Source organism: Oncorhynchus mykiss, chromosome 2, assembly GCF_057628025.1.
Source record: "Oncorhynchus mykiss isolate SJ-2025 chromosome 2, ASM5762802v1, whole genome shotgun sequence".
Lineage (NCBI taxonomy): Eukaryota > Metazoa > Chordata > Actinopteri > Salmoniformes > Salmonidae > Oncorhynchus > Oncorhynchus mykiss.
The window spans coordinates 6636636-6659729 of NC_143023.1; the positions used below are offsets into that span (position 1 = coordinate 6636636).

At 44.0% G+C, this 23094-nt stretch overlaps 2 protein-coding genes across 3 annotated transcripts; one reads left to right on the forward strand and one right to left on the reverse strand.

The window, feature by feature from the left end:
* Positions 1-1315: 1315 nt before the first annotated feature.
* On the forward strand, positions 1316-20391 carry LOC110506279 (zinc finger protein ZFAT). Of its 2 annotated transcripts, none has more exons than XM_090186584.1 (17): positions 1316-1528; positions 2253-2417; positions 3892-4173; positions 7197-7379; positions 8028-8175; positions 8497-8860; positions 8966-10442; positions 10620-10852; positions 10997-11081; positions 11337-11486; positions 13731-13904; positions 14812-14900; positions 15110-15248; positions 18636-18760; positions 18842-18962; positions 19102-19247; positions 19439-20391. In XM_090186584.1, exons 1-17 carry the CDS (start codon positions 1510-1512, stop codon positions 19664-19666), a joined length of 4128 nt encoding a protein of 1375 aa, XP_090042710.1. In that variant the 5' UTR covers positions 1316-1509; the 3' UTR covers positions 19667-20391. The 2 variants fall into 2 exon arrangements, with proteins under 2 accessions (XP_090042710.1, XP_090042702.1); XM_090186576.1 differs by having other exon boundaries at positions 1351-1528; positions 2253-2459.
* Positions 20392-23008, reverse strand: LOC149984778 (putative ribosome-binding factor A, mitochondrial). Its single transcript, XM_090186662.1, has 7 exons — positions 22579-23008; positions 22316-22346; positions 21966-22136; positions 21555-21667; positions 21273-21357; positions 21126-21175; positions 20392-21038 (listed from the first exon to the last, which is right to left on the reverse strand). Exons 1-7 carry the CDS (start codon positions 22821-22823, stop codon positions 20663-20665), a joined length of 1071 nt encoding a protein of 356 aa, XP_090042788.1. The 5' UTR covers positions 22824-23008; the 3' UTR covers positions 20392-20662.
* Between the last annotated feature and the right edge of the window lie 86 nt (positions 23009-23094).

The window sequence follows — 23094 nt, forward strand, 5'->3', positions numbered from 1 at the left end:
GTTTGCTGCTCCATTCTTCCGCAGACTCCTAGACCAGTGTTGTTGTTTGTAGATTTAGGGCTGCATTCCAGTCAAAATTAGCACCTTCTCTTCCTCCCATCACTTGGAGTAAACCCTCCAGTGATGTATGTATGGTGAAGTGGAAGAGGGAAGCGGTTGCAAGTAAAAGTGGATTTGGACCACGGGAGGCTACTGAGGGGAGGATGGCTCATAATAATGGCCAGAACTGCATGAATGGAATGGCATATGTTTGATGTATTTGATACCATTCTGCTCCAGCCATTACCACAAGCCTGTCCTACCCTATTAAGATGCCACCAACCTCAGGTTTGCATCTGCATTTAAATAACTGAATGTTATTGTTTGTACATCTGGTGTTTCCCAGACACAAGTGTGTCTGACTCAAAGTGAGTGCGCTTTACTTCCAGTTCTACTGCTGAGGAAATGGAAGTATCCTAGCTTCTCCATTCTGAGTATAGTTACTGTAAACATCCTACACTCAGCTATAGCCTGTATGGAAGGCTGGGGAGAGGGTGTTTACTTTGGCTGGCTTGGACAGCTTCAATCTGCATGGATGGGATTTAATGGATCACTCATGACGAAATGGAAAGATTTATTTTTGTATAAACAGAGAGGAAGGCTGCAATTAATTCCCATTGGTAGTTTTTTTTTTATGAGAAACCTAACATGTAGAAGATGCAATCAATGGATGATATTTGGATGCATTGTCACCGATCAATAATGACAATACTGTTTGTTATTGCAAAAAATTAAACTTTGCAAATGTGTATTGATTGATTGACTTGACTGATTATTTTATTCCTTGGCATGTTCAAATGTGTATTGATTGATTGACTTGACTGATTATTTTATTCATTGGAATGTTCAAATGTGTATTGATTGACTGACTTATTTTATTCCTTGGAATGTTTATAATGTATATCACAGTTTATAGCATACTATTAGCCTAATGTTTTTATGGACCTGGTTAAAAATGATAGTGATTGCTGAAGAAAATGCACATTCATTCACAAATTGAAATGTTTTGCCAGTTCACACACCTGTATTCAAAATCCATGTAGGCTACATTAATTTAAAGCTTAATCATTTCATCACATTATTTATATAAATTACAGTTTTCTACTGTTATGGGAACACATTTAATAACCATTGACGTGAGTAACCAATCATGATATGTCAGAGGCTTTTGTAATAAGGAGAGTACTGTACACGATCCCATTCAAAAGAATGGAGTGGAAACCTTTTACAAATGTGTCAAGGGTAGACTGTGCCTTCTGGTCATCCCAGCCACTGGGGGAGAACATCCCAAACCAGCCTGCTTTTCTCTCCACAGGAAGACTTTATCCGCCATATTTGTTGTCGCAGATTCGCCAGAAACCTTCCTCAAAACAAATAAAAATACGATTTTCAATTACTTATTCAATAAGTAATGTAGATATAAATAAATTTACATGTAACTCTTAGGGTATTACGTTTTATTTTACAAACATGGCGACGTCAACTGCAGGTAAGTACTCGATTCGATTGTTTACCTTTTCGTACAGTACTATCTCGAGAAATAACATTTCTTAGCTAGGTAAAAGTAGCAAGCTAGCCAACAGATGTAGTCAAATTACTCATGTGAAGTTTATTCTATGCTAAAAGTGGGGCACATAATTACCGTGACCAGCCACAACATTGACAGCACATTTATTGCAGCTAAATGTCCGGCCTAAAGTTATTGGATTTAGTTTGTAAAGAAAGTATTTATCACGAAACTGTTCCTGTTTCTCCCAGCGTTTAGCTAGTTTTATTCATACTGCTGAGGAGTCAGGAGTTCAACCATCTTTGCTGTTGCAGTGGTAGCTAAACCTGTCTGGAGAGCTACAGAGTGTGCACAGAGCAAACCAATAAACTATACAGCACTGACCTCATTCCATTTCAGTATTCTCAGCTTGTAGTTGCTAGGCTGGCTTGATCATGTAGGCCCTAGCTAGGATGGAATTCAGTATTTTAACTGAAAGAAAGGTAGGTAGCTAGAGGAACAATATACAGTCTCTGACCGAAGAATGAACCACGCAGAACGAACACTAAACACACGAGGAGACAATCCTGGTGTTGCAAGCACCATGCTCTACCAACTGTCAATTCAACTGTCAATGTATCTTATTATTAGGCCGTCAACCTTTTCCACAGTCAAATTTGTACATAAACACACATTAATTTTGGCCTGCCTGGCTGTTAATTCACAGGTGGGACTTCCTCCATCTTCATGTGTAAACTGTGCAACCTGTTCTCTCCACACCGAGCACAGCTCCTCTCCCATGTGTCTGAGAAGCACCACACAGAGGGGCTCAACCCTGATGACATCATTGTGGCCCTCATGCCATTAACAGGTCCACTGGAGAATGGTGGAGGTGAGCACCTCCTCAAAGCAACCAGGGATACTAATGGTGGAGGTGAGCACCTCTTCAAAGCAGACAGGGATACAAATGGTGGAGGTGACCATCTCTTCAAAGCAGCCAGGGATACTAAGGGTGGAGATGAGCACCTCTTCAAAGCAGACAGGGTACTAATAGTCGAGGTGAGCACCTCTTCAAAGTAGCCAAGGATACTAATAGTCGAGGTGAGCACCTCTTCAAAGCAACCAGGGATACTAAGGGTGGAGGTGAGCACCTCTTCAAAGCAGCCAAGGATACTAATAGTCGAGGTGAGAACCTCATCAAAGCAACCAGGGATACTAATGGTGGAGGTGGAGGTGAGACACCTCTTCAAAGCAGCCAGGGATACTAATGGTGGAGGTGAGACACCTCTTCAAAGCAGACAGGGATACTAATGGTGGATGTGAGCACCTCTTCAAAGCAGCCAGGGATACTAATAGTTAAGGTGAGAACCTCTTCAAAGCAACCAGGGATACTAAGGTGGAGGTGAGCACCTCTTCAAAGCAGACGGATACAAATGGTGGAGGTGAGCACCTCTTCAAAGCAGCCAGGGATACTAATGGTGGAGGTGCGACACCTCTTCAAAGCAGCCAGGGATACTAAGGGTGGAGGTGAGCACCTCTTCAAAGCAGCCAGGGATACTAATGGTGGAGGTGGAGGTGAGACACCTCTTCAAAGCAGCCAGGGATACTAATGGTGGAGGTGAGACACCTCTTCAAAGCAGACAGGGATACTAATGGTGGATGTGAGCACCTCTTCAAAGCAGCCAGGGATACTAATGGTGGAGGTGAGACACCTCTTCAAAGCAGCCAGGGATACTAATGGTGGAGGTGAGCACCTCTTCAAAGCAGCCAGGGATACTAATGGTGGAGGTGAGCACCTCTTCAAAGCAGCCAGGGATACTAATGGTGGAGGTGAGCACCTCTTCAAAGCAGCCAGGGATACTAAGGGTGGAGGTGGAGGTGAGACACCTCTTCAAAGCAGCCAGGGATACTAATGGTGGAGGTGAGCACCTCTTCAAAGCAGCCAGGGATACTAATGGTGGAGGTGAGCACCTCTTCAAAGCAGCCAGGGATACTAAGGGTGGAGGTGGAGGTGAGACACCTCTTCAAAGCAGCCAGGGATACAAATGGTGGAGGTGAGCACCTCTTCAAAGCAGCCAGGGATACAAATGGTGGAGGTGAGCACCTCTTCAAAGCAGCCAGGTATACTAATAGTCGAGGTGAGCACCTCTTCAAAGCAACCAGGGATTCTTTGTTTTTCAACGATCTGAATAATTGGCTACTCAGTGCCTCGGTAGTCCTTCAAACATTTGTAGCAGATTGTAATCCGATTTTGACAGCTCTTTTTAATCCAGGACTAGGCTTAATTTGTGTCTGGGAAACCGGCCCTATAGGTCTGTCTGTGTGTAATAGAGTGATTGATGGCAGTGATCATATTTCCCCCACAGATAGCCCTGTTAAGAGAAAACGAGGACGTCCTAAAGGCTCAACCAAGAAGATTGTAGCTGATGGGCCCATGACAGAGACTACTAGCCCCAACCAGAAAAAGCAGAAACAACAGATAGTAGAGGCCCAATCAGAAGCTGGGCCAGTGGACGAGGAAGAACCAGAGGACAACAATGCCCTGGACTGCAAGAAGTGCAACCGTGTGTTCGGCAACAGACGACAGATCATGAAACACATCTGCTTGATGGACCTCAGAGAGGATGAGGATCAGGAGGAGGACAACGGTATGTGTGAAGTCAACTGTCTTATGTCTGTTTAGAATAGATCGGAATAGAATAGTGCTTTATGGTCCATCTAGGGATACGTCCCAAATGGCATCCTATATAGTTCACTACTTTTTTACCAGGGCCCATACACGACATGGCCAAAGGTATGTGGACACCTGCTCATCAGACATCTCATTCCAAAATCATGGGCATTAATATGGAGTTGGTCCCCCCTTTTGCTGGTGTAACAGCCTCCACTCTTCTGGGAAGGCTTTCTACTAGATGTTGTTGGAACATTGCTGTGGGGACTTGCTTCCATTCAGCCACAAGAGTGAGGTTGGGCAATTAGGCCTGGCTCGCAGTCTGTGTTCCAATTCATCCCAAAGGTGTTCGATGGGGTTGAGGTCAGGGCTTTTTGCAGACCAGTCAAGTTCTTCCACAACGATCTCGACAAACCATTTCTGTATGAACCTCTCTCTGTGTATGGGGGTATTGTCATGCTGAAACAGGAAAGAGTCTTCACCAAACTGTTGCCACAAAGTTGGAAGCACAGAATCATCTAGAATGTCATTGTATGCTGTAGCGTTAAGCTTTCCCTTCTCTGGAACTAAGGGGCCTAGCCCGAACCATGAAAAACAGCCCCAGACCATTATTCCTCCTCCACCAAACTTTACAGTTGGCACTATGCATTGGGGCAGGTAGTGTTCTCCTGGCATCCACCAAACCCAGATTTGTCCATCAGACTGCCAGATGGTGAAGCGTGATTCCACCGTTCCAGAGTCCAATGGTGGCGAGCTTTACACCACTCCAGCCGAGGCTTGGCATTGTGCATGGGGATCTTAGGCTTATGTGCGGCTGCTCGGCCATGGAAACCCATTTCATGAAGCTCCCGACGAACAGTTCGTGTGCTGACGTTGCTTCCAGAGGCAGTTTGGAACTCTGTAGTGAGTGTTGCAACAGAGGACAGACAATTTTTACGCGCTTCAGCACTTGGTGGTCCCGTTCTGTGAGCATGTGTGGCCTACCACTTTGCGTCTGAGCCGTTGTTGCTCCTAGACGTTTCCACTTCCCAATAAAAGCACTTACAGTTGACAGGGGCAGCTCTAAGCAGGGCATAAATTATACAAACTGACTTGTTGGAAAGGTGGCATCCTATGACGGTGCCACGTTGAAAGTCACTGAGTTCATCAGTAAGGCTGCCAATGTCTATCTATGGAGATTGCATGGATTGCATACACGCCCTTCCCGTCAAGCGTTCCACAGGGATGCTACCCCATGTCGACTCCAATGCTTCCCACAGTTGTGTCAAGTTGGCTGGATGTCCTTTGAGTGGTGGACCATTCTTGATACACACAGGAAACTGTTGAGCATGAAAAACCCAGCAGCGTTGCAGTTCTTGACACAATCTGGTGCTCCTGGCACCTACTAACATACCCCATTGAAAGGCACTTAAATATTTTGTCTTGCCTATTCACCCTCTGAATGGCACACATACAAAATCCATGTCTCTGATTGAAGTGGATTTAGCAAGTGACATCAATAAGGGATCATAGCTTTCACCTGGATTCACCTGGTCAATCAATGTCATGGAAAGAGCTATATCTATATGTTCACCATCTAAATGTCTATATCTATACCATCTAAATGTCTATATCAATATGTTCACCATCTAAATGTCTATATCTATATGTTCACCATCTAAATGTCTATATCAATACCATCTAAATGTCTATATCTATACCATCTAAATGTCTATATCTATACCATCTAAATGTCTATATCAATATGTTCACCATCTAAATGTCTATATCTATATGTTCACCATCTAAATGTCTATATCTATATGTTCACCATCTAAATGTCTATATCTATATGTTCACCATCTAAATGTCTATATCAATACCATCTAAATGTCTATATCTATACCATCTAAATGTCTATATCTATACCATCTAAATGTCTATATCAATATGTTCACCATCTAAATGTCTATATCTATATGTTCACCATCTAAATGTCTATATCTATATGTTCACCATCTAAATGTCTATATCAATACCATCTAAATGTCTATATCTATACCATCTAAATGTCTATATCTATACCATCTAAATGTCTATATCAATATGTTCACCATCTAAATGTCTATATCTATATGTTCACCATCTAAATGTCTATATCAATACCATCTAAATGTCTATATCTATACCATCTAAATGTCTATATCTATACCATCTAAATGTCTATATCAATATGTTCACCATCTAAATGTCTATATCTATATGTTCACCATCTAAATGTCTATATCTATATGTTCACCATCTAAATGTCTATATCTATACCATCTAAATGTCTATATCAATATGTTCACCATCTAAATGTCTATATCTATATGTTCACCATCTAAATGTCTATATCTATATGTTCACCATCTAAATGTCTATATCTATATGTTCACCATCTAAATGTCTATATCTATACCATCTAAATGTCTATATCAATATGTTCACCATCTAAATGTCTATATCTATACCATCTAAATGTCTATATCAATATGTTCACCATCTAAATGTCTATATCTATATGTTCACCATCTAAATGTCTATATCTATATGTTCACCATCTAAATGTCTATATCTATACCATCTAAATGTCTATGTCAATATGTTCACCATCTAAATGTCTATTACAATATATTCATCATCTAAATGTCTATATCTATACCACCTAAATGTCTATATCAATATATTCACCATCTAAATGTCTATATCTATATGTTCACCATCTAAATGTCTATATCTATACCATCTAAATGTCTATGTCAATATGTTCACCATCTAAATGTCTATTACAATATATTCATCATCTAAATGTCTATATCTATACCACCTAAATGTCTATATCAATATATTCACCATCTAAATGTCTATATCTACCGGCTATATCTATACCATCTAAATGTCTATATATGTTTATCATCTAAACGTCTATCTGCTCTGTTTTATTGATTGATGCTTTGTTTTCATGATCTCTCCCCACAGACAAAGAGTTTGAGGCTCAACCTGGCGCAGCAGAAGGCAAAGAGGAGGATAGGGAGAGAAGCTCAAAGAGGCCACGGCCACTCCGCTCTGAGAGGGTTTCTCTTGTGAAGGAGCAGGAACCAGCAGGAGGCCCCAAGAACCCCATCATCAGTGTGGTTCTGACCGCTCATGAGGCACTTCCTGGTAAGTTACAACTACATTATCATCAGTGTGGTTCTGACCACTCATGAGGCACTTCCTGGTAAGGTACAACTACATTATCATCCGTGTGGTTCTGACCGCTCATGAGGCACATTATCAGTGTGGTTCTGACCGCTCATGAGGCACTTCCTGGTAAGTTACAACTACATTATCATCAGTGTGGTTCTGACCACTCGTGAGGCACTTCCTGGTAAGTTACAACTACATTATCATCCGTGAGGTTCTGACCGCACATGAGGCACTTCCTGGTAAGTTACAACTACATTATCATCCGTGAGGTTCTGACCGCACATGAGGCACTTCCTGGTAAGCTACAACTGTATTATGGATGCGCCCCAAATGGCACCCTACTACCTACATGGTGTTATACTTTTGACCAGGGCCCATAGGGAATAGGCTGTAGGGAATAGGCTGTAGGGAATAGGGTGCCATTGGGGATGCACATGGATCAACCAGAGGATCTTCAGATTTTATCCAGAAAAGTATAGATTCACAATGTTGCTGTTGGTACATTTTCAGAGTTTTATGTATGAAAAATCAAGAAAGTTTATAGTCTATGTATTCCCGATGACTTTGTCTTTGTACCTAGGCTGTATAAACTTTTATCTGTCTGTGTATTTGTTTATTTAGGTGCGACGAGGATAGTGCCGATCGAGGCCACCCCGGCAGAGCCGGTTGCTCCAGCAGACACAGACCCTCAGGAGGCAGGACAGAAGAGAGGATTTCAGGAATATTCCATACAACAAGCTGCTTATGAAGTGCCATTAAAGTCAAACAGGTACAGACGTTTGGGTTGTTCACCACACAGCAGTTGAAGATGAAGTACCCAGACTGTATTGTGGTGTTAATAAACATAATGATGTATTGAGTGAAATGAATCAATGTAGTCTACAGTATTATCAAGCATTGGGAAATGTCATAGTCTATATGTAACACTTTAATGGACGTGTCAACAACAGATTTCAACATTGTTACTGTAGATACAAACATCATGTTTTTGCTATAGCGCAAATAGAATTTTGGCAAAGTTACTTTGGAAAAAGAGCAACACATATTTGGTTCTACTGTATGTGTATTGCAACATCCCTCGTTCATACAGAATAGGACAGACCCAGTTGAAGATCTTCACCTGCGAATACTGCAACAAGGTCTTCAAGTTCCGCCACTCGTTGCAGGCCCATCTGCGAACCCACACCAACGAGAAACCTTTCAAGTGCCCACACTGTGACTACGCCAGTGCCATCAAAGCCAACCTCAGCGTTCACTTGCGCAAGCACACGGGAGAGAAGTTCAGCTGTGAACACTGCTCCTTCCAGTGCCTCAGCAAGGGCCACCTCAAGGTGCACGTGGAGAGAGTTCACCACAAGATCAAGCAGCACTGTCTCTTCTGCAAAAAGAAGTACTCTGATGTGAAGAACCTGCTGAAACACATGAGGGAGAGCCACGACCTAGAGGACAAGAAGGTGACGGACCTCTCTCTCTCTTTAAAAATCTATCATATGCCTTTATACTGTCTTTATTATGAGATATTATTGATGTAGTTATTAATAACATGTATTATTATGAAGGTGAAGGACTCGTACCATGAGTATAGTCTACAGACCAGGGAAGGCAAGAGGCAGCTCCTCTACGACTGCCAGATCTGCGACCGCAAGTTCAAGAACGAGCTGGACCGCGACCGCCACATGATGGTTCACGGTAGCGAGAGGCCGTTCGGCTGCGAGCTGTGTGACCACGGCTGCACCAAGTTTCAGGCTCTCCAGGCTCATGTCCGTAAGCATCCCTTCCTCTACGTGTGTGCTGCCTGCCAGCAGAAGTTTGTCAGCTCCGTGCGGCTGAAGGCCCACCTGAAGGAGGCTCACCCAGAGTCAGAGGAGGCGGTTGGGTTCTCAGAGTCCATCAACAGCAGCTTCTGTCTGCTGGAGCCGGGGGACGACATCAAGAGAGAGATGCTGAGACAGGATGAGATCAGGATGGCTGAGGAGCTATCTCTACTCAACGCCCAGCAGGAGGAGGAGGAGGCCTTCACTGGTGACCCTTCAGAGGAACAGGAGGCCCTCGCTGGTGACCCTTCAGAGGAACAGGAGGAGGCCCTCGCTGGTGACCCCTCAGAGGAACAGGAGGAGGCCCTCGCTGGTGACCCTTCAGAGGAACAGGAGGAGGAGGAGGCCTTCGCTGGTGACCCCTCAGAGGAACAGGAGGAGGCCCTCGCTGGTGACCCCTCAGAGGAACAGGAGGAGGCCCTCGCTGGTGACCCTTCAGAGGAACATGAGGAGGCCCTCGCTGGTGACCCTTCAGAGGAACAGGAGGAGGAGGAGGCCCTCGCTGGTGACCCCTCAGAGGAACAGGAGGAGGCCCTCGCTGGTGACCCCTCAGAGGAGCAGGGGGAGGAGGAGGCCCTCGCTGGTGACCCTTCAGAGGAGCAGGAGGAGGAGGAGGTCCTCACTGGTGACCCCTCAGAGGAGCAGGGGGAGGGAGAGGAACAGGAGGAAGGACTGGGAGAGGGAGAGGAACAGGTGGTCCCTGATCCGGGGCCTGAGGAGACATGCGTGTTAAATCAACCTGCACAAGAGACTGAGACTCTACAAGACAGAACTGAGCCAATCAGTCCTGAACAAACCCAGACAGCAAGCAAAGGCACGACCCAGGAAGTAATCAGTGAGGAGAGAACTGATAAGACACTGATGGAGGAAGACAAGCCTCATGGGGAGAATAACGTCATTGTGGCTGAACAAGACACTTTGGTAGAAAGGCCTTCAGGCAAGGAGGAGTCAGTGGGCCACCAGCAGCATCCAGAAGAAGAAAAGGGTTCTTCATCAACATCACAAGGTCATGTTGAGGAGACTCTCCGGTCTTTGGTTCTGATTCAGGGGGAGGTCATAGGTCAAACAAACGCTTCAGCTGGCCCACAAGGAGAAGATGGCACAACGGAGGAGAGGAGCGCTTTCCAACAGATTCTAGATAAGTTGCAGAAAAGGCAGCTGAACATGGTTGTCTTTGACAGAATCCGAAAGGTATACGGGGACCTGGAATGTGAATACTGTGGTAAGAATATATCACACAAATATATTGACATAGAAAACCATTTTCTAGCAGTATACGTTGCATTTTTACAAGGGTTTGTAATTTCAGCTATTTCATCATTTCCTATGTGTTGGTAATTCATCTGTAAACCAGCTGGTTTGTTGTTAAGCCTCATGTTTTATGTTGTTCCCCGTCTAGGAAAGCTCTTCTGGTACCAAGTGCACTACAACATGCATGTGCGTACTCACACAAAAGAGCATCTACATTACTGTACCCAGTGCAGCTATTCGTCCATCACCAAGAACTGTCTGAAGCGACATCTGATCCAGAGACACAGTAACATCCTGCTCCAGTGCCCCATGGAACACTGTCAGTACTGCACACCTGACAAGTACAAGCTGCAGGCCCACCTCAAAACACACTTTGACAATGTGAGTCTGGGGCCGGGGCCCAAATGGAACCCTGCTTTTGACCAGGGCCCATAGGGGTCACAATTATGATCATTATTACATTGAAATGTCTGTTTGTTGACGATTGTGGACTCTTAACATCATCAATTTAATCCAATATTAAAGGAGAAGAAAAGCTTTGCTTGCCCTGTGTGTGAGGAAACGTTCACTGAAGATAAACTTAAGCATCATATCAAGAGCTTTCATCCAGGTAAGAGACCGGAACTAAGCCCAGTCTTTGGTGTTCTATTACAACAGCAGAGTGTTAATGATGTTTAAATCCAAAATATCATACCCATTTCCTGATTGGAGCCAGGCAGCGAGGTAAGTAAGCCTCGTCAGAGCCAGAACGGCCCATAGGGCAGGAGCCTAATCCTGTTTCTGAATCTTGAGGCAGCTTTAATGTACATGTACAGCCCCTGGACAGGACGCTGGCTATGTAGGTAAAACCATCTCTTATCTGCAGATACGCCGATGAACACCATCTCCGAGGCGCTTGGGGTGAGGGTGCAGGTGAAGGGCTTGATCGGGAAGAGAGCGTCTAAGTGTCCTTACTGTGACAGCTACTTCATGAGGAACGGAGCTGATCTGCAGCAGCACATCTGGGCTCACCAAGGTAGGACAGTCAAACTCATTAGGCTGCGTACCAAATTACATCCTATTCCCTATAATGAGTTATACTGTTGGACTCTGAGGTGGCCCGAAGTGGTTTTCTACACATGTTAAAAGGCAATAGCAACTACCACACTTAACTTTTTAGAAGAAAGTTTTGCTTGCAACGAATGTGATATGTGGTTGTCTTATCGCTGTGATGTGTGCTTGTCTTATCGCTGTGACGTGTGCTTGTCTTATCGCTGTGACGTGTGCTTGTCTTATCGCTGTGACGTGTGCTTGTCTTATCGCTGTGACGTGTGCTTGTCTTATCGCTGTGACGTGTGCTTGTCTTATCGCTGTGATGTGTGCTTGTTTTATCGCTGTGATGTGTGCTTGTCTTATCGCTGCGATGTGTGCTTGTCTTTTTGCTGTGATGTGTGCTTGTCTTTTCGCTGTGATGTGTGCTTGTCTTTTCGCTGTGATGTGTGCTTGTCTTTTTGCTGTGATGTGTGCTTGTCTTTTCGCTGTGATGTGTGCTTGTTTTACCTACCTTAGTTGAATGCACTGACTGTAAATCACTCTGGATTAGAGTGTCTGCTAAATAACTACTGACTGTAAATCACTCTGGATTAGAGTGTCTGGTAAATAACTACTGACTGTAAATCACTCTGGATTAGAGTGTCTGCTAAATAACTACTGACTGTAAATCCCTCTGGATTAGAGTGTCTGGTAAATAACTACTGACTGTAAATCCCTCTGGATTAGAGTCTCTGCTAAATAACTACTGACTGTAAATCCCTCTGGATTAGAGTGTCTGGTAAATAACTACTGACTGTAAATCCCTCTGGATTAGAGTGTCTGCTAAATAACTACTGACTGTAAATCACTCTGGATTAGAGTGTCTGCTAAATAACTACTGACTGTAAATCCCTCTGGATTAGAGTGTCTGCTAAATAACTACTGACTGTAAATCACTCTGGATTAGAGTCTCTGCTAAATAACTACTGACTGTAAATCACTCTGGATTAGAGTCTCTGCTAAATAACTACTGACTGTAAATCCCTCTGGATTAGAGTGTCTGCTAAATAACTACTGACTGTAAATCACTCTGGATTAGAGTGTCTGCTAAATAACTACTGACTGTAAATCACTCTGGATTAGAGTCTCTGCTAAATAACTACTGACTGTAAATCACTCTGGATTAGAGTCTCTGCTAAATAACTACTGACTGTAAATCCCTCTGGATTAGAGTGTCTGATAAATAACTACTGACTGTAAATCCCTCTGGATTAGAGTGTATGGTAAATAACTACTGACTGTAAATCCCTCTGGATTAGAGTGTATGGTAAATAACTACTGACTGTAAATCCCTCTGGATTAGAGTGTCTGCTAAATAACTACTGACTGTAAATCACTCTGGATTAGAGTCTCTGCTAAATAACTACTGACTGTAAATCACTCTGGATTAGAGTCTCTGCTAAATAACTACTGACTGTAAATCACTCTGGATTAGAGTCTCTGCTAAATAACTACTGACTGTAAATCACTCTGGATTAGAGTCTCTGCTAAATAACTACTGACTGTAAATCCCTCTGGATTAGAGTGTCTGATAAATAACTACTGACTGTAAATCCCTCTGGATTAGAGTGTATGGTAAATAACTACTGACTGTAAATCCCTCTGGATTAGAGTGTCTGCTAAATAACTACTGACTGTAAATCACTCTGGATTAGAGTCTCTGCTAAATAACTACTGACTGTAAATCACTCTGGATTAGAGTCTCTGCTAAATAACTACTGACTGTAAATCACTCTGGATTAGAGTCTCTGCTAAATAACTACTGACTGTAAATCACTCTGGATTAGAGTGTCTGCTAAATAACTACTGACTGTAAATCACTCTGGATTAGAGTCTCTGCTAAATAACTACTGACTGTAAATCACTCTGGATTAGAGTCTGCTAAATAACTACTGACTGTAAATCACTCTGGATTAGAGTCTCTGCTAAATAACTACTGACTGTAAATCACTCTGGATTAGAGTGTCTGCTAAATAACTACTGACTGTAAATCACTCTGGATTAGAGTCTCTGCTAATTAACTACTGACTGTAAATCCCTCTGGATTAGAGTGTCTGCTAATTAACTACTGACTGTAAATCCCTCTGGATTAGAGTCTGCTAATTAACTACTGTCTGTAAATATGTCTGGATTAGAGTGTCTGCTAAATGACCAAAATGTAAAAGCCACTGTGTCTCTTCCCTGTTAGGAGTGAAGCCCTTCAAGTGTTCCCTGTGTGACTACGCCAGCCGCAGTAAGAGCAACCTGAAGGCCCACATGAGCAGACACACCACGGAGAAGACACACCTGTGTGACATGTGTGGCAAGAAGTTCAAGTCCAAGGTCACTCTGAAGAGCCACAAGCTGATGCACACAGAGGACGGTGAGAGAGAACCCACAAACGCTTTGAGATCTAGGATGAGTCCCAAATGGTACGCTATTCCCTATATAGTGCACTACTTTACACCTGGTCAGAGTTCCTGGTCAAAAGTAGTGCACTATATAGGGCTCTGGTCAATAGTAGTGCACTATATAGGGCTCTATGTAGGGCTCTGGTCAATAGTAGTGCACTATATAGGGCTCTGGTCAATAGTAGTGCACTATATAGGACTCTGGTCAATAGTAGTGCACTATATAGGGCTCTATATAGGGCTCTGGTCAATAGTAGTGCACTATATAGGGCTCTATATAGGGCTCTGGTCAGAGTTCCTGGTTAAAAGTAGTGCACTATATGGGGCTCTGGTCAATAGTAGTGCACTATATATGGAATAGGGAGCCATTTGGGATCTAGTTGGGCAGTTAATATTTAAGTATTTTACCTCTGACTGTACTAACCAGCAGGTGAGTCTGTCTCTGTCCCTCCATACTGTAGGGTTAGGTATGTCCCTCCATACTGTAGGGTTAGGTATGTCCCTCCATACTGTAGGGTTAGGTATGTCCCACCATACTGTAGGGTTAGGTATGTCCCTCCATACTGTAGGGTTAGGTATGTCCCTCCATACTGTAGTGTTAGGTATGTACAGAGTGTGATTACAGAGCTGATGAGTATTGTCATCCTGTCTCTGTCCCTCCATACTGTAGGGTTAGGTATGTCCCTCCATACTGTAGGGTTAGGTATGTCCCTCCATACTGTAGGGTTAGGTATGTCCCTCCATACTGTAGGGTTAGGTATGTTCCTCCATACTGTAGGGTTAGGTATGTCCCTCCATACTGTAGGGTTAGGTATGTACAGAGTGTGATTACAGAGCTGATGAGTATTGTCATCCTGTCTCTGTCCCTCCATACTGTAGGCAAGCAGTTCCAATGTACAGAGTGTGATTACAGCGCTGCACAGAAACCTCTACTGGTACGACACATGGAGCAGCACGCCTCTTTCAAGGTAGTCAGAAGAGGGCCGTCTCTCTATATAAAGCTTTTATAATACAGTCACTAGCATCAATGTATCAACACCAGCCTCTAACAGGTTCAACTTCCACTACCATGAAATACATTTGGGCAGCTTAAGGGAGCAGCACAATGTTCCCTCAGGGAAAAAAGGACCCTTTCTAGTCTTCATTATTGAAGCCTATTGAAATGTGTTTTCCACAGCCCTACCGCTGCGGCCACTGTCACTACTCCTGTAACATAGCAGGTCCCCTGAAGAGACATTACAGCAAGAAGCACCCCAACCAGGAGTACTGTAACGCAGGGCCTGGGCCAGCCACCTCTGAGACTGTGGAGCAGCAAGGTGAGTGGCTCAACAGAGACACACTTAGCAGACGCTCTTATCCAGAAAGACTTAGTCAATGTATTCAACTAAGTTTAATAGGGAAAAACAAGTATTGTTGTCTCTACCTTCTTGCCCATTGTGCTGTTGTCTGTGCCCAATAATGTTTGTACCCTGTTTTGTGTTGCTACCATGCTGTTTGGTCATGTGTTGCTGCCTTGCTATGTTGTTGTGTTTTGTCCTATATATTATTATTATTATTATTTTTCAATCCCAGCCGCCGTCCCTGCAGGAGGTATTTTGCCTTTTGCTAGGCCGTCATTGTAAATAAGAATTTGTTCTTAACTGACTTGCCTAGTTAAATTTTAAAAATCAGTCATGTCAGTTCCAGTAGACCCATCTCCAAAATAAAACCTGGAATCAGTCTTTACTCAGTAAAACAGAGGACACGGAATCAGTCTTTACTCAGTAGAACAGAGGACCTGGAATCAGTCTTTAATCAGTGAATCAGTCTTTACTCAGTAGAACAGAGGACCTGGAATCAGTCTTTACTCAGTAGAACAGAGGACCTGGAATCAGTCTTTACTCAGTAGAACAGAGGACCTGGAATCAGTCTTTACTCAGTAGAACAGAGGACCTGGAATCAGTCTTTACTCAGTAAAACAGAGGACCTGGAATCAGTCTTTACTCAGTAGAACAGAGGACCTGGAATCAGTCTTTACTCAGTGAATCAGTCTTTACTCAGTAGAACAGAGGACCTGGAATCAGTCTTTACTCAGTAGAACAGAGGACCTGGAATCAGTCTTTACTCAGTAGAACAGAGGACCTGGAATCAGTCTTTACTCAGTAAAACAGAGGACCTGGAATCAGTCTTTACTCAGTAAAACAGAGGACCTGGAATCAGTCTTTACTCAATAAAACAGAGGACCTGGAATCAGTCTTTACTCAGTAAAACAGAGGACCTGGAATCAGTCTTTACTCAGTAAAACAGAGGACACGGAATCAGTCTTTACTCAGTAGAACAGAGGACCTGGAATCAGTCTTTAATCAGTGAATCAGTCTTTACTCAGTAGAACAGAGGACCTGGAATCAGTCTTTACTCAGTAGAACAGAGGACCTGGAATCAGTCTTTACTCAGTAGAACAGAGGACCTGGAATCAGTCTTTACTCAGTAGAACAGAGGACCTGGAATCAGTCTTTACTCAGTAAAACAGAGGACCTGGAATCAGTCTTTACTCAGTAGAACAGAGGACCTGGAATCAGTCTTTACTCAGTGAATCAGTCTTTACTCAGTAGAACAGAGGACCTGGAATCAGTCTTTACTCAGTAGAACAGAGGACCTGGAATCAGTCTTTACTCAGTAGAACAGAGGACCTGGAATCAGTCTTTACTCAGTAAAACAGAGGACCTGGAATCAGTCTTTACTCAGTAAAACAGAGGACCTGGAATCAGTCTTTACTCAATAAAACAGAGGACCTGGAATCAGTCTTTACTCAGTAAAACAGAGGACCTGGAATCAGTCTTTACTCAGTAAAACAGAGGACACGGAATCAGTCTTTACTCAGTAGAACAGAGGACCTGGAATCAGTCTTTACTCAGTGAATCAGTCTTTACTCCGTAGAACAGAGGACCTGGAATCAGTCTTTACTCAGTAAAACAGAGGACCTGGAATCAGTCTTTACTCAGTAAAACAGAGGACACGGAATCAGTCTTTACTCAGTAGAACAGAGGACCTGGAATCAGTCTTTACTCAGTGAATCAGTCTTTACTCCGTAGAACAGAGGACCTGGAATCAGTCTTTACTCAGTAGAACAGAGGACCTGGAATCAGTCTTTACTCAGTAGAACAGAGGACCTGGAATCAGTCTTTACTCAGTAGAACAGAGGACCTGGAATCAGTCTTTACTCAGTAAAACAGAGGACCTGGAATCAGTCTTTACTCAGTAGAACAGAGGACCTGGAATCAGTCTTTACTCAGTGAATCAGTCTTTACTCAGTAGAACAGAGGACCTGGAATCAGTCTTTACTCAGTAGAACAGAGGACCTGGAATCAGTCTTTACTCAGTAAAACAGAGGACACGGAATCAGTCTTTACTCAGTAGAACAGAGGACCTGGAATCAGTCTTTACTCAGTGAATCAGTCTTTACTCAGTAGAACAGAGGACCTGGAATCAGTCTTTACTCAGTAGAACAGAGGACCTGGAATCAGTCTTTACTCAGTAGAACAGAGGACCTGGAATCAGTCTTTACTCAGTAAAACAGAGGACCTGGAATCAGTCTTTACTCCGTAGAACAGAGGACCTGGAATCAGTCTTTACTCAGTAGAACAGAGAACCTGGAATCAGTCTTTACTCAGTAAAACAGAGGACCTGGAATCAGTCTTTACTCAGTAAAACAGAGGACACGGAATCAGTCTTTACTCAGTAGAACAGAGGACCTGGAATCAGTCTTTACTCAGTAGAACAGAGGACCTGGAATCAGTCTTTACTCAGTAGAACAGAGGACCTGGAATCAGTCTTTACTCAGTAGAACAGAGGACCTGGAATCAGTCTTTACTCAGTAAAACAGAGGACCTGGAATCAGTCTTTACTCAGTAAAACAGAGGACCTGGAATCAGTCTTTACTCAGTGAATCAGAGGACCTGGAATCAGTCTTTACTCAGTAGAACAGAGGACCTGGAATCAGTCTTTACTCAGTAAAACAGAGGACCTGGAATCAGTCTTTATTCAGTAAAACAGAGGACCTGGAATCAGTCTTTACTCCGTAGAACAGAGGACCTGGAATCAGTCTTTACTCAGTAGAACAGAGGACCTGGAATCAGTCTTTACTCAGTAAAACAGAGGACCTGGAATCAGTCTTTATTCAGTAAAACAGAGGACCTGGAATCAGTCTTTACTCCGTAGAACAGAGGACCTGGAATCAGTCTTTAAAGTGTCCTGTATCTCTAGGTAGAGTGAAGTGTCCCGTGTGAGACTGTCCTGTATCTCTAGGTGGAGTGAAGTGTCCTGTGTGTGACTGTCCTATATCTCTAGGTGGAGTGAAGTGTCCTGTATCTCTAGGTGGAGTGAAGTGTCCTGTGTGTGACTGTCCTATATCTCTAGGTGGAGTGAAGTGTCCTGTGTGTGACTCCTATATCTCTAGGTGGAGTGAAGTGTCCTGTATCTCTAGGTAGAGTGAAGTGTCCTGTGTGTGACTGTCCTGTATCTCTAGATGGAGTGAAGTGTCCTGTATCTCTAGGTGGAGTGAAGTGTCCTGTGTGTGACTGTCCTATATCTCTAGGTGGAGTGAAGTGTCCTGTGTGTGACTATGTCCTGTATCTCTAGGTAGAGTGAAGTGTCCTGTGTGTGACTATGTCCTATATCTCTAGGTGGAGTGAAGTGTCCTGTGTGTGACTGTCCTATATCTCTAGGTGGAGTGAAGTGTCCTGTGTGTGACTATGTGTACGGTACCAAGTGGGAGATGAACAGACACCTGAAGAACAAGCATGGCCTCAAAGTGATTCAGAGTGATGTGCTTGGTCTCAACCAATGGGAGGTAAGGTTTCATACTCCTATATATATGGTCAATATTAAGATGTTTTTCTATGTCTAGACACCGTGTTGTGTGTGTTCTGAGGTGGTGGAGCAGTCGGTGGAGGAGCCCCTTACCCAGTACCTCCACATCACTGAGACAGAGGACCCTCAGGGGACCGAAGCTGCCGTGTCGGCCCTCCAGGATCTCAGGTTCACAGAGAACGGTTAGGACAAGTTAGCCTGATCCCAGATCTGTTTGTACTCTTGCCAACGCCATTTGGCTCCTTGTCAAGCCACATGCAACAGAGTGACATATCCTTGGTTTCCCTCACTGTGTTTAATGTATTGGAATGCTCTGCTTAGGGGTGGTGGCGACCACCACAGAAGGGCTGGATCCCACCGCGGTTAACATCCTGCAGCAGATCATTGAGCTGGGGGCAGAGTCTAATGATGCCACAGCAGCCTCCATGGTGGCCATGGTCCCTGGCAGAGTGACCGTGGTGGAGCAGGTAAGAGCAGTGTCAAAAGTAGTGCACTATAAAGGGAATAGGGTGCCAATAGTGCACTACTTTTGACCAGGGCCCTCTGGTCAAACTTAGTGCACTATATAAAAGGGAATATGGTGCTTGGGCCCTTGTCAATAGGGAATATGTTGCCATTTAGGACATACCACTCCAATCCTCTTTCCAACATCTTCCAGGTGGCTGAGGAGGAGGAGCAGGGGAGCCACACTGTGATGATCCAGGACCCCTTCCAGCAGGCCGCCTCCATGGGGCTGGGTGAGGAGCACCATCTGGTGGTGTCGTCTGATGATGTGGAGGGCATGGAGACGGTCACCGTGTACACTCAGGGAGAGGACGCCTCCCAGTTCATCGTCTATGTCCAAGAGGCTGTGCAGACCGAGGAGCATACTGTGGAATCGATCTGAGCAGGACAGAGCGTTGGTGCAGGCATGGAGGAGCAGTCAACAGTTTCATCCCGGGTCATTCAGTAGGTGGAAGACATTTTTAACACGGGGAGACATTACCTGAACTTGTCCAATTAGAACACAGATTTGCATTGTTCCGTTGCTAGACATTTTTCTACAGTGTGCCCTATTGAACTCCACCCTGGCTTGCTCTATGAAACCCACAACCAATCTCCAATGGCTTTGATTGGAATAACACAGTGGCTTGAAATGTATCATTTCATCGCTTATGCCTTTTCTCTGTGATTAGCATATCCTTACGTTAATTCAACTTAATACATCAAAAGGCTTTTCTAATGTACTTTTTATACAAGTGTATAAGTCATTTAGTAAGGGGATAATTCAAATATTCATGGTGGGATTCAATCTGTAACACTGTGGACAATGAGCCTTTGTTACCGCGGTCACAGAGATCACATTCAAGGCAAACGCTACAGAGGACGTCTTAATGGGAAATGACCTTTTACAATATCAAGAGCCTTTTACTTAACTTACAACATAGTTGCAGTTTTTGCATGATGTGCCTTTAATGTTTACAACAGATCATTTACAGGACTGGATTCTTTATAGGAGGACTAGATTGGTGATCATGTTTTTCTATACACACTCCCCCCCCCTCCCCAATCCTGTTGACTAATATTTCTACACCTATTGGAATGGTATTAAATGTATCATGACAAACTCAATACCTTGAAAGTGTTTATTGACATGAACAATTCACCCATGTCTGATCTCTGGTGTAAAACTACCAAAACACACATGTAAGGATCTCCAGAACACTGGTCATTCATGTTGCCTTCCAATGCTCCTCGGAAGTGAGAAATACAAGGTTCAGAAGGCGAAACAAACCGACTCTCCCAAGTTGGACTTCCGAATAGGAAAGTCTGATGGAGATGATAACCGGGATTACAAGTTGTGATGTTTCGTCACTGACATTCCACCTTTTCAACTAAGGATCTAGGACTTCCTGCTCTCCTCAGCCATGAGTTCTCGGACCTGGTCGTCTTCCTGGCTGAATGCCCGGCCGTCCTCCTCCTCCTCCCTCTCCTGACCCTGGCTGTGCCTGGACAGAAGGTACTCCTTAGGGGTGATGTCATCATCAACGGGCCGTTTAGACTTCTTCTTCTTCTCCATTATCTTCTGCTTCCTGTACTCTGCCAGCACCTCCAGCTGCTGCATTGTGAGCTCTGGTGCCAGGGTGTTTGAGGTAGTGTCTTTGACCCTCAGTTTGTAGTCCAGGATCTGTTTGTTGAGAGCGTCGTGGTCAACCCCGAACAGCACAGGTTTTTTAGATGTGGTGGGCTGTCCTGATTCCACTACATGTAGTTGTTCTCTGGAAGAAATTAGATGTATTATGTCAACTTCAAAAATTCACTTGACTGTATTTACTATTTGAGCGCCAGTCATCAGACTTTCTCACCCCAGATCATCTTCAGGACCAAAGTCAGCCATCTTGAGTAGGTTTTCAACCTAACAGCACAGTCCACAAGCACAAAGTCCATCAGCACAGTCTGTCATAAAATGTTGAATATTGTTTGTGTTCTAATGAATATGAAATGCCAATTACCTCAGACATGGCTGCGTACTGTTTATCCTTTATGAAAACCAAAGGAGGGACACCACCAAGGGTTTGATGAGCCATAATGAGGTACCTGTTAACAACAGAACAGCACAGGGGTTCTCTCTAACATCATCCTGAAACAACCTAGCCCGAGTGTCAGTCTCCGTGTGCTATCCTGCCAACTCCTTGACATGGACCGTTGGCAAGAACACATAGATCTGGAACCAGGCTAGAAACAATCACCACAGAAAGAGAAGAATACTGCTATTTTCCTGAGAGAGTGCTTACCTTATACGAGGGCTGCTCTTGTCCAGTGCTTGCTGAATCTGGTCATCCCTCTCTGACACACCACTGGTTTTCCAATAGACCCGGCAACTAGAGAAGTCTACAGGCAGGGACACCTGATGTGACACACACGCAATATTATAAAAACTCAAACGGAAGGACTTTGCATTTTGGCGCCGTCCATGCAGTGCTGAGAGGGATAGAATGTACACAATACTAGCACCAATTTTATGAAGCTACCTTGCATTACCAAAATGTCATTGAATATTTCAGTCCAAGCTGAAGTACTTCCTAGCCTAGTCCCAGATCGGCAAGTGCTCAATGCTGTCATTGTCCAGCCAAACATGACAATGAGTGACAGGGAGTTGGCGTGATTGCACAAACACACCGACACTCAGGCTAGGTTATTCCTACCCTTGAGATGTCCACACTGTAGTTGTAGACCTCATTGTTGACTTCGGGGGAGCTCAGTAGATCAGTGATGGCCTTGTACAGGATGGAGTTGAGGACTCGGGTGCGCATGTTGTCCTCTTGGCTTCGTTTCTTAGGTGGCTTCAGAGCACTGAGCTGACTGGACGGTGGCCCCTGTCAGAATTACACAAAGATTCAAATGTGAAACCAGATACAGCAAGCCTGAGTGCCAGTCTGTTTCTACTGTCTTGACAACTCCTATGGAATTGTTATGCCAATGGAAACAGATCAGGGACCAGGCTGAGAATAAGCATAATTACAATGTAAATCATGACGCGAGACAGTGTACCAACCTGGGGCGGTGTTTCATACCAGAGCTTCTTCCTGTTGAAGACATGCAATGAAGAAAACGTTACTCAAGTCATAGCAGAAGAGGAGCCTGGTACCTGATCCGTTTGTGCTCATGCTAACAACTTGTTATTGTCAAGCCAAACATGCTTGGCGTGACAAGGATTCGACATGACGGCTCAGACTAAACAGGCTAGCAAGACATGATGAATCAAATCCGACAACTCAGGGCTTGCTACCAAAACGTCAAACCATAACGTTCTCTTACTTTGTTTTGTTGACAAACTTCCTCAGCAGGTTTTTACCAGCACACTTGGAAGAAGTGTGAAAATCTCTTCTGTCATGACAAACTGATGAGACGGAACGGCGCTCGCGGTTCAAATGATGGACTCGATGCTGAGGATCAAGTTCGACACTGCCGCTGGTCCGTTTCTTGAAAGCCATACAACTGCTCGCGTAATGCTGAAGAACTAGACATTGTTTTACTCTGGAGTATGTATTAATACCAAACATAATTCATATGTTACTCAAACCTTTAAAAACATGCGTGATTTCCTTCGGTCGCACACCAGCTACCTAGCTAGCGTGTATATAAACATCACTCTGCACAACTAGTAATGTCTGTCTGAAGAATGGGTTAAGGCAGAAGCAATCGTTGTCAAAGCGACTTCTTGTTTGGTATTGTGGCAAACAAATGTAATAGGTGTAGGCCGCCACCTACTGTATTGGCTGTGTATCCGCCTACTATTCTGTAGTATGTATTCAATACACTTTGTGAAACAAT